This window comes from Barbus barbus (genome assembly GCF_936440315.1).
Source record: "Barbus barbus genome assembly, chromosome: 22".
In the NCBI taxonomy this organism is placed as follows: Eukaryota; Metazoa; Chordata; class Actinopteri; order Cypriniformes; family Cyprinidae; genus Barbus; species Barbus barbus.
Window position 1 is genome coordinate 12,792,395 of NC_136750.1, and position 10,531 is coordinate 12,802,925.

A 10,531-nucleotide genomic window follows, 5' to 3' on the forward strand; every position below is an offset into this window, starting at 1 on the left:
TTTTGTCGTAAGTTATGCTATTACTCCATTAATTTATACTAGCAAATACTGTATATCAAGTGCTCCCTGAATGCAGTCTCTGGCTTATTGCCAGTCAAGCGCAAGCACGCTGCATCCGTCTAGAGTGATAACGACACTGATCTGATCGTAAAGTCTTTCCTAGGCACAGGGCTCAAGTCCAGGTCAAGTCTCGATTCATTGCTGTCAAAGTCTAAGTTGAGTCTCAAGTCTTCTTTAATTATGTCAAGTCGAGTCGCAAGTCATCAAATTTGGGACTCGAGTCCGAGTCAAGTCTCGAGTCATGTGACTCGAGTCCACGCCCCTGCTTATGCACCCCCATACCATCAGAGATGCTGGCTTTTGCACTGAACGCTGATAACACACTGGAAGGTCACTCTCCTCTTTAGCCCAGAGGATACGGCGTCCGTGATTTCCAACAAGAATGTCAAATTTGGACTTGTCTGACCATAGAATACTTTTCCACTTTGAAACAGTCCATTTTACTTGAGCCTTGGCCCACAGGACATGATGGCGCTTCTGGACCATGTTCACATATGGATTCCTTTTTTGCATGATAGAGCTTTAGTTGACATCTGCAGATGGCACGGCGGATTGTGTTTACAGACAATGGTTTCTGAAAGTATTCCTGGGCCCATTTAGTAATGTCAATGACAGAGTCATGCTGATGAGTGATGCAGTGTCGGCCCGAAGACCACGGGCATCCAACAAATGTCTCCGGCCTTGTTTCTTACACACAGAGATTTCTCCAGTTTTGATGATGTTATGTACTGCAGATGATGAGATTTGCAAAGCCTTTGCAATTTGCCGTTGTGGAACATTTTTTTTTTTAAAGTATTCCACAATCTTTTTATGCACTCTTTCACAGATTGGAGAGCCTCTACCCATCTTTACTTCTGAGAGACTCTGCCTCTCTAAGATATCATTTTTGTAGCTAATCATGTTACAGACCTGATGTCAATTAACTTAATTAGTTGTTAGCTGTTCTCCCAGCTTCTTAATTTGGGGGCTTTTTTCAGTGCAACTGATTATGGTTAATTTGCTTAATTAATCATCATAGGTTAATCACCGTATTAATCAACATTATCTACTAAGTAAAGTATTGTCGATATTGTAATAGTTGATTTTGTAACGTGTAATATGTCTAACACAGACACTAATAATAGTTTCAGATTGAAGCATCATGGGAAAGAAAATAGTGCACCTGATTCGATATATAACTCAGGATGACATCATGCATAATAATATGCATGATTAACGTATAAAACCAAAGGTAAGACAAGCATCTCATTGCCTTTTTTTCTTGTGGAGGTTATCAGGATAATGATTCATATTTTTGTCTCTGTATTTCATCTTTCCAGTGCAGCTGTAACTTCAAGCTGCAACCCACTGGGTGACTTTGCCAGTGTTCATGACTACTGGAGACTTTATAATAGGAGGAATTTTTCCTTTGCATTATAGAGTAGAGCTTCCTCCAACAGAATATATAAAGAGACCTTTAGCAGCACAGTGTCAAGGGTAAGGGCATGTCTTATATGCTGTTTATCATTGTGGACTTCAGGCGGACTAGGAGTCATGCACACACACTCATCTACATCAACGGAGCTGTAGTGGAGCGTGTGTCGAGTTTCAAGTTCCTTGGCATCCACATCTCTGATGACCTCACCTGGTCCCATAACACTTCCACTCTGGTCAAAAAGGCACAGCAGCGCCTTTACTTCTTAAGGAGCCTTAAGAAAGTTCACCTGAATCCCAGGATCCTTGTGGAATTCTACCGCTGTACCATTAAAAGCATACTCACGAACTGCATCTCAGTATGGTCCAGCAATTGCTCCGCATCTGACCGCAAAGCACTCCAGCGGGTGGTGAAAACTGCTCAACGGATCACCGGCACCCAGTTAACTTCCATTGAGAACATTTATCATAAGCGCTGTCTGGGCAGGGCAAGAAACATCATCAAGGATGCCTCTCACCCTAGCCATGGACTTTTCACCCTCCTTCCATCCGGCAGGCGTTACAGGTGCCTACGCTCTCGCACTAGTAGGCTCAGGAAGAGCTTCTTCCACGAGGCTGTAACACTTCTGAACGCCACACCACCAATCTAACCTGCACCTGCTTATTACTGCACTGGTCACAGTACTTTACACACATGCATTTGCACTACTCATATTTTGCACAGACTGCACATTGTTAAAGTTATTACACTATAAACTGTCTAAAGTTGTTACTGTACAAGCACAGTAAACTATTTCTATAAAATATTGCACTACTGCTATTTTGCATAGAATACATTGTTCTATCAATACTTTGCACACTCATCCAGCTGTATTTATTTATTACCACTGTTCTCACGTTTCTGCTGTTCATAATGTGTGTATATATAATCTGTAATCTATATAATCTACATTGCTCTGTTCATAATGTACATACAATCCCTACATTGCATTCCTATTTATATCTGTATATACTCTGCTCAATACTGTATATAGCAATTCCACTGTACATTCTGTAAATCATATCTTCACTTACTCTGCACTTATATGTATATAAAACACTATATTCTTGCACTTCTGGTTAGATGCTAACTGCATTTCATTAGCTCTGTACTTGTACTCTGCATAAATGACAATAAAGTTGAATCTAATCTAATCTAATCTAATCTAATCTAGAGTAGAGCTTCCTCCAACAGAATATATAAAGAGACCTTTAGCAGCACAGTGTCAAGGGTAAGGGCATGTCTTATATGCTGTTTACGTATTTGCCAAGCTGTAATTTTAAATCTGTTGTTTATGTTTTATTGATTATCTGAATAATAATTATGAGAAACCCATCTATTGTTTTACAAGAAGGTATTTTCATAACATCGTTTTATGCAGGTTTGATCCAAGGGCTTTCCGCTGGGCTCTCACTATGAAACTTGCTGTGGAGGAAATAAACAACAGAAAAGATCTTTTACCATACCATACTCTGGCTTATAGTATCTTTGACTCTTGTGGCACTCCTGTTACTGCTCAGAAAGCAGTCCTGGCAGTGCTGAATGGACAGGATGTTGTTCAAAGTTTTATATGTTCTGGAGCTAGCACTTTCTTAGGATTAATAGGGGAATCTGGATCCTCACAATCCATCGTTGTCTCCAGAACTCTGGAGCCTTTCAGAATACCCATGGTAAAAAAAAAAGAAGAAATAAATAAATATTTTTTTCCTTCATATATATATATATATATATATATATATGAAGTTATATGAATATATATATATATATATATATGAAGTTATATGAAGATATATATATATATATATATATATATATATATATATATATATATATATATATGAAGTTGCCTAACATTTGTTTCTTTTCTTCTGTTTCTTTTTTAATTATTAATTAATTTACAGATAAGTTACTTCTCAACCTGCTCTTGTTTAAGTGATCGGAAGCAATTCCCAACATTTTTCAGAGTGGTTCCCAATGATGATTACCAGGTCAAAGCAATTGCACAACTCTTAAAGCGGTTTGACATGACATGGATTGGTGTGGTGACTGAAGACGATGACTATGGCAGGTTTGCTTTACAAGGATTAAAGCGAGAAATTGAGAATACTAACATTTGTTTGGCCTATCATGAAATGATCCCGAAAGACTCCACCCAGGAACAGGTCCTGAAGATTCTTAAAGTAATGAAGGAATCAACAGCTAAGGTGGTGGTTGTTATTTCAGGGGAGGGGGAATTTGACCCTTTCTTAAGACAGTTTGTGATACAAAATATCACAGGAATTCAATGGATTGCAAGTGAGGCTTGGGTTACAGCTTCAATATTAGCAGAAACATATCCATTCTTAGATGGCACAATTGGGTTTGCAATGCGTCAAGGACACATTCCAGGTCTTCAGAATTACCTCAACACGGTGACCCCAGAAAGGTACCCTTCTAACCCTCAAGTTCAGGAGCTGTGGGAGGCTCTCTATGGTTGTTCCCCCTCCACATCCAGCTTGAACAGTCATTTGCCCTCCTGCACAGGAAAGGAAACTCTCAGACAAGAACACTCTGCCTACATGAACACATCCAGCCCTCGTGTGGCCTACAATGTATATAAAGCAGTGTATGCCTTTGCTTATTCTCTACATAATCTCATTCACTGTAAACCTGAAAATGGACCATTTGAGAATTTCTCATGTGCAAACCTCAACAATTTGCTTCCATGTGTTTAAGGAGAACTGATTTTCACACAGAATATTGATTATATGTTGCATCTTTTTCGTCTTAAAATTAATTTTTAATTGTAAATGTCTGCCCCCTCCCTACATGTTTTCCCTTCTTGTTGCTTTTTTTCTTCTCCAAAGCTTCAGCATTATTTACAGGAAATTTCTTTCTCTGTTTCTGGAGAAAAAGTCAGTTTTGATGTCAAGGGAGATTCAATCCCATCATATGATTTAATAAACTGGCAAAGACATGCAAGTGGAGCTATTCAGTTCGTTAAAGTGGGCCTCTATGATGGTGCTCAGCAAACTGGGAGAGAACTGTTGATTGTGGAGCAGGCCATTATGTGGTCTCACCAACAGAACAAGGCAAGGTGTTTAATGTGCACTGCACTGCCATCTATTGTTCTATTAAAAATAGATGTGATATTTGAGCCATTATTCACATAATAACATTGTGAATAATTAAAAAGGGTGACTTTTTTTATTTCTAAATACTCCTAATTTTGTTGTTATTTATGTATTTATTTATTGTTTGTTTGTATTTTTTTAGGTACCTGTGTCTGTATGCAGTAACAGCTGCACTCCAGGATTCAGAAAGGCTGTCCGTCGTGGGCAACCTTTCTGCTGCTTTGATTGTGTTCCATGTGATATTGGCAAGATCAGTAATCAGACAGGTGAGAGCATCCTACTGTATGTTTTCCTATTGGCAAGAAAATATAAAGACTCCCATCATTTCTTCATGTTCTTATTAAATGTGTCTTCTTGTTTTCATCATTTGCCTTAATTGACTATCATTTCTCTTTATTTATAGATTCAGTAGATTGTCTGTCATGCCCTGAAGATTATTGGTCCAATGTAAATGGAACAATATGTGTCCTGAAGGTGGTTGAGTTTCTCTCCCATGATGCAATGGGAATAGCCCTGACTGTGATAGCTGTACTGGGAGTATTTCTGACTCTCACAGTGCTGTTGATATTTCTTTACAACAAAGGAACCCCTATAGTCCGTGTGAATAACTCAGAACTCAGTTTTTTCATCTTGTTATCACTGACTCTGTGTTTTCTATGCGCTTTAGTGTTTATTGGGGAACCCACATCCTGGTCCTGCATGCTGCGACACACTGCCTTCAGCATCACATTCTCTCTCTGCATCTCCTGCATCCTTGGCAAGACTTTAGTGGTGCTGGCAGCTTTTACAGCTACCCGACCTGGAAACAATATAATGAAATGGTTGGGTCCAACACAGCAGAGAATAATCATATTCTGCTGCACTCTGATCCAGGTGGTCATATGTACTGCTTGGCTTACAATATCCCCTCCTTTCCCCTATAGAAACACTAAATATCAACAGTCCAAGATCATCCTGGATTGCAGTGTGGGCTCTGATCTGGCCTTCTGGTGTGTGTTGGGATATATAGGCCTTTTGGCCTGTGTCTGCTTTTTTCTGGCTTTTCTGGCCCGGAAGTTGCCAGGCAATTTTAATGAGGCCAAATACATCACCTTCAGCATGCTTATATTTTGTGCAGTGTGGCTGGCATTTGTACCTGCATATGTCAGTTCACCTGGTAAATTTACTACTGTGGTGGAAATTTTTGCTATTTTAGCTTCTAGTTTTGGCCTGCTCTTCTGCTTGTTCACCCCCAAATGTTACATTATTTTATTAAAGCCTGAGAAGAACACAAAGCAACATTTAATAGGGAAAATTACAAAATAAAATACTTTTGTGTAATTGCATTGATAAAATATTTGAGACTTAATGAATGTGAAAAAAACTGTACAATTTCAAGATATAAATACAGTAACTGTGGAAACCAAATAACCCAATTATATCTGTAATATTCTTCAAGATTAATATTAAAGAACATTCTATATTCTCTAAGATGATATATTTATGAAATTTGCTAATAATAATAATAATAATAATATATACAGTATATAAAGTACATGTTTACAAATTCCAATGTGGATCTTTAGAAAATCATTGTGTGTTCGTAATATTGTGGTGCATTCAAAAGTATTTGGACACTTCACCCACATGTACAATAAATAAATAAATAAATCCAAGCAAATGTTTCCAAAAATGTTTATTTAGACAACATATTTGAGAATTAAGAGGTAAACTGATTTTTATTTATTTATTTATTTTTACAGATGACACTTGTTTTGTGTATTGTTGTTATAGTTCAATGGAATATATACATTTAAAACTGGTATTCCCTTGTTGCAATTTTTTTTTTTTTTAATAAAGCCTGTCTATACTGTATATACTATACTGTTGTTCATTTAAAATTTTGAGTGTGGATATTACATAGAGATCTGTGTTAAACATATCAAAGAAAGCTCCACTTCTAGTTTCCCAGAGGTGGATTTTGGATTTTTTATTTATTTGGATTTTAGTCTGAGGCTGGCACTCACTGGCTGAAAACTGTGGCTCTCACAGTAACACTGGCTAGGGAGGTACACACAGGGGAGCTACGGAGGAACCTCAACTATAGACTCCATGGCAGGATTGGGCTCGGAAGGGCCTAAATGAGCTAGATCAGTGGTTTCCAATCATGTTCCTGGAGAAATCCCAAGACTGCACATTTTTGATGTCTCTCTTGTCTTTTACACCTGGAATAAAGATGTGTTCAGTGATCCAATCACAGGTGGTCAGCCAAACCACATTGCCATTTCCTCCTGATTTTAATGTGCACTTTAAATACATCTCTTGTCACTGGATTTTGTTTTGTCATGATCCCACCCACTTATTTCATCAAACCCCACATCACTTTCGAGAAGTAATGATTTTCACAAATAAATGAACTAACCAAATATGCAGATTAAAACTGAGCAGAAAAGAAAGCAAATTAAATGGATGATGGATAGCAGCTGCAATGTCCACTATAATTTTTATTTATTTATTTATTTATGTTTGTACAACACAAAGTTTGAAATGCTTGTTTTGATAGTCTTTTATAACACATCATAGTACTATAATGTGTTAGGTGAGTGGATGGTGAGTAGATGTTTCTTTCCTGTGGTTCGGGACACATTTAGAATGCATAAGCATTTACATTACACATGCAAAGTAGTAACATGAATTTCTGCATGTATTTCTACATGCATCTCCTTATGTGGTGTCAGTGATCTGATAAAAAATTTTTGACCCTGTTTGCACTGTATTTAGTGATGACTTATCCAATCATACATACCTACACACGCACAGGTGTAACCTTGGTCACAGTAATAGGTATAAAAAATTTCTGACCTAGCTCTTTCTAAAAATTTTTTATTTTTTTTGTATTATTATTATTTATTTATTGAAAGTACGGTGTGAACTGGCATTGACATGACATGAATCATTCTCTACTTCAGGCAACTTCAAAGAAAATGTTATACATCTTATATACATACATACTGTACATCTCCCTTTCAGTTCAAATGTCACTTACAAGTTGTTAAAAATTGTGTTATGATCAGTTAAGCAGGTAAGCGGAATGGTGGCCACAATGGGAACTGGCTCAGGTGTAGGAACCACAGCACAGGAAGGTACTAAAAGCACGGGATTAGCGACCATTATCACTGGACATGCTGGTGCCTATGATAGGTCAAGCTCTGTGGCCACTGGAGCTTGGTGTGTGGTGCCCCCTCCCAAAAAAATATTTAGAGGAAGGGTCCTCCTCAACCCCCACCGTGAAGGAAGAACAACATAGCAAAAGTGCATGGTCAATATACTGTTCCAGGGAAAGGGCATTCATACCTTTAGGCAGAAGTGATTTTATGGGCTTGTTAAGGCCATAACAATAGAAGTCCTTCAAAACATTATACTTCCATATGAGAGAGTTAACCAGAGTACAGAACTCCACTGTGTAATTCTTGATAGTTTTAGAGAACCTGCCTGAGGAACAACATTCTCTCTGCTGGGTCCATGTTGGTCTAGTCTTCTGTTAAGCTGCTGGATCTGGGTATGGCTAAGTATTTTGTAACAGTGAATGAGACAACAGAAATGGGATCCAAATGCAGCTTTAATAAAAAGCATTGTGAAAAACAAGCAGGGTCAAACACCAGCAAAAAAAATGACAGAGGCATGGCAAAAGAGCAATCCACAAAACAGGCAAAGGTCAGGACAGGCAGAAACCAATCAAAAAACAGGGAAACAGTCCAAAATCTAAATCACAAGGAACAAGGGTAAACGATGAGAAATTTTAATAAGAGCAAAACAAGACTTGGCACTGAACATGGGTGAATGAGCTGCTTAAATAGTCTGGGTGATGGGAAACAGGTGCGAGGGTAATTAGTTCTTAGACAAGGGAATATGGGAAATGGAGTCGGGAAGGAAAAGGTGATAGAGCCTTCTAATGGCATGTGGGAGGAACAACAGGGACCGGACTCATGGCAATGCCATTGTTCTTTTGAATTTTTGAAATCCAGTGTTTTAAAATAGCATTTAAAAAAATTGGCAATGATATTAGACATAACAATTGCTATTAATATCAGATAACAACGGAAACTAAAACTTGGCAAGGATATTTATAGGCAAATAATGTATAACACAACAATTGGTTTAGACATTTGCATTGTTACTGTCACGGGCTGATGAGGCACAACTGCAGGCAGACGACGGTGATACAAACAAAAGGTATTTTAATTAGAATATCAAAAGGTAGGCAATAAATCAAGTTTACATAGACGAGAACGGACGAATACACAGGGAGAACTGAAGACTTATAAAGGATGGACCAAACATAGGAGACTAATGAGATAATTGCAAACACAGGTGAACTGAATGACTAATTAAACTGAATGGGGAAAACTAGGTCACAGGGGAAAACAGAAAACCAGACATGTAACAGTTCGCCCCCTCCTGGCAAGGCGTGACCCCACGCCGTCATATAATAACTGAGGAGGGAGGGTGGGGGCTCTGGAGGAGGATGTGGAGCAGGAGGGTGGCAGAAAAAAAACAAAAAAAACAACAAGAGAGAGTCCAAAAAAGAAGTCCATGGGGGAGTGGAGGGTGGGAGGAGCCAAGGGGAAGCCAGGAGCAGGAGGAGTCCGATGAAAATCCAGAGACCAGCCAGGAAGAGGCCCCAGGGCGGAGTCGAGGGAGGGAGGAGCCAGGGTGGAGAAGGCCTTGACGACACCCTGGGGACGACTGACGGAGATGGAGCCGATGGAAGGGGAGCCCAGGATGGAACCGAGCAGATGGAGAGCCAGGGTGACATTAAGGATCCGGAGGGCCAAGGCGGAGTCCGAGGCTCAGGCGACTGAGGTGGAGGCGGGGAACCGGAATGCCGCGGCGGAGCCGGAGTGACGGAGGATGAAGGTGACGCTGACGGGAAGGAGGAGCCTGACAGCGCCGAAGGGGAGGAGTGACTAGGTGTAGCCGCAGGAATGGAGCCCCAAGGCGGCGGATGGTCGACGACTGACCAAGGCGGAGCCGGAGGGACGAGGGAGCCCGGTGGAGCAGGTGGGAGGACGGGCCCCGGTGGAGGTGATGGAGCTATGAGCCAAGGTGGAGCCGATGGTTCGGAGGGCCGAGATGGAGTCCGGGGTTCGGAGGCTGGAGGTGGAGACAGGGAATCCTCACACCTTGGCAGAGCTGGCAGGTGAAAGTCCCGAGGCGATGGCTCAGGGCGCCCAGCTGGCGCAGACTGAGGGTGAGCTGAGGGGCTGACAGGCACCAGCGGGACTAGGGTAGAGGAACTGACTGGCTTGAGAGGAGGCGGGAGAGGGAGGCTGGGAGGGAACACAAGAGGATTCGAGCTGGACGGAACCAGCGGAGACACAGGAGATTCCAGGCTGGACGGAACCAGCGGAGGCACAGGAGATTCAGGGCTGGACGGAACCAGCGGAGGCACAGGAGATTCAGGGCTGGACGGAACCAGCGGAGGCACAGGAGATTCAGGGCTGGACGGAACCAGCGGAGGCACAGGAGATACAGGGCTGGGTAATGCCTCCCCAAACCAGTCAATAAGATCCCACATGAAGATGTCCTTAAGTTCTTCGGAATAATTGCCAGTGGCCAGTTGCAGCTCACCCTCAGCTTGGGCGGGGCTTCCCTCCAAGCCCTCGATCTCCACTAGGATTCCCTCGGGGACGGACGATGTTGCCGGCTCACGCACTTGGTCAGACCACTCCTGGGGCTCAGGCTCCGGGGTGACGATAGGCTCGATCACGGGTCTCGGATCAGGCTCACGTGTCACGGCAGGCACAGGCTCTCCATCTGGAGTGGGCTCCGGCGAAATCTCCGTGCAGTAGGAGAAAGGCTGGCTGGTCACTGGTTTGGGAGTGAGGCTGGAGAAGTCCTCATCAGCGGGGCAGACGGAGAAGAA

At 41.4% G+C, this 10,531-nt stretch overlaps 1 protein-coding gene across 1 annotated transcript; it reads left to right on the plus strand.

Annotated features, from left to right (window-relative positions):
- Positions 1 to 1,429: 1,429 nt before the first annotated feature.
- On the plus strand, positions 1,430 to 5,931 carry LOC306888640 (extracellular calcium-sensing receptor-like; the record flags this gene model as incomplete). The annotated part of the gene is made up of 6 exons (XM_079447079.1): positions 1,430 to 1,536; positions 2,895 to 3,183; positions 3,415 to 4,219; positions 4,355 to 4,584; positions 4,769 to 4,892; positions 5,030 to 5,931. The coding sequence occupies 6 exons, from the start codon at positions 1,430 to 1,432 to the stop codon at positions 5,929 to 5,931; spliced, it is 2,457 nt and encodes an 818-aa protein (XP_079303205.1).
- Positions 5,932 to 10,531: the final 4,600 nt, after the last annotated feature.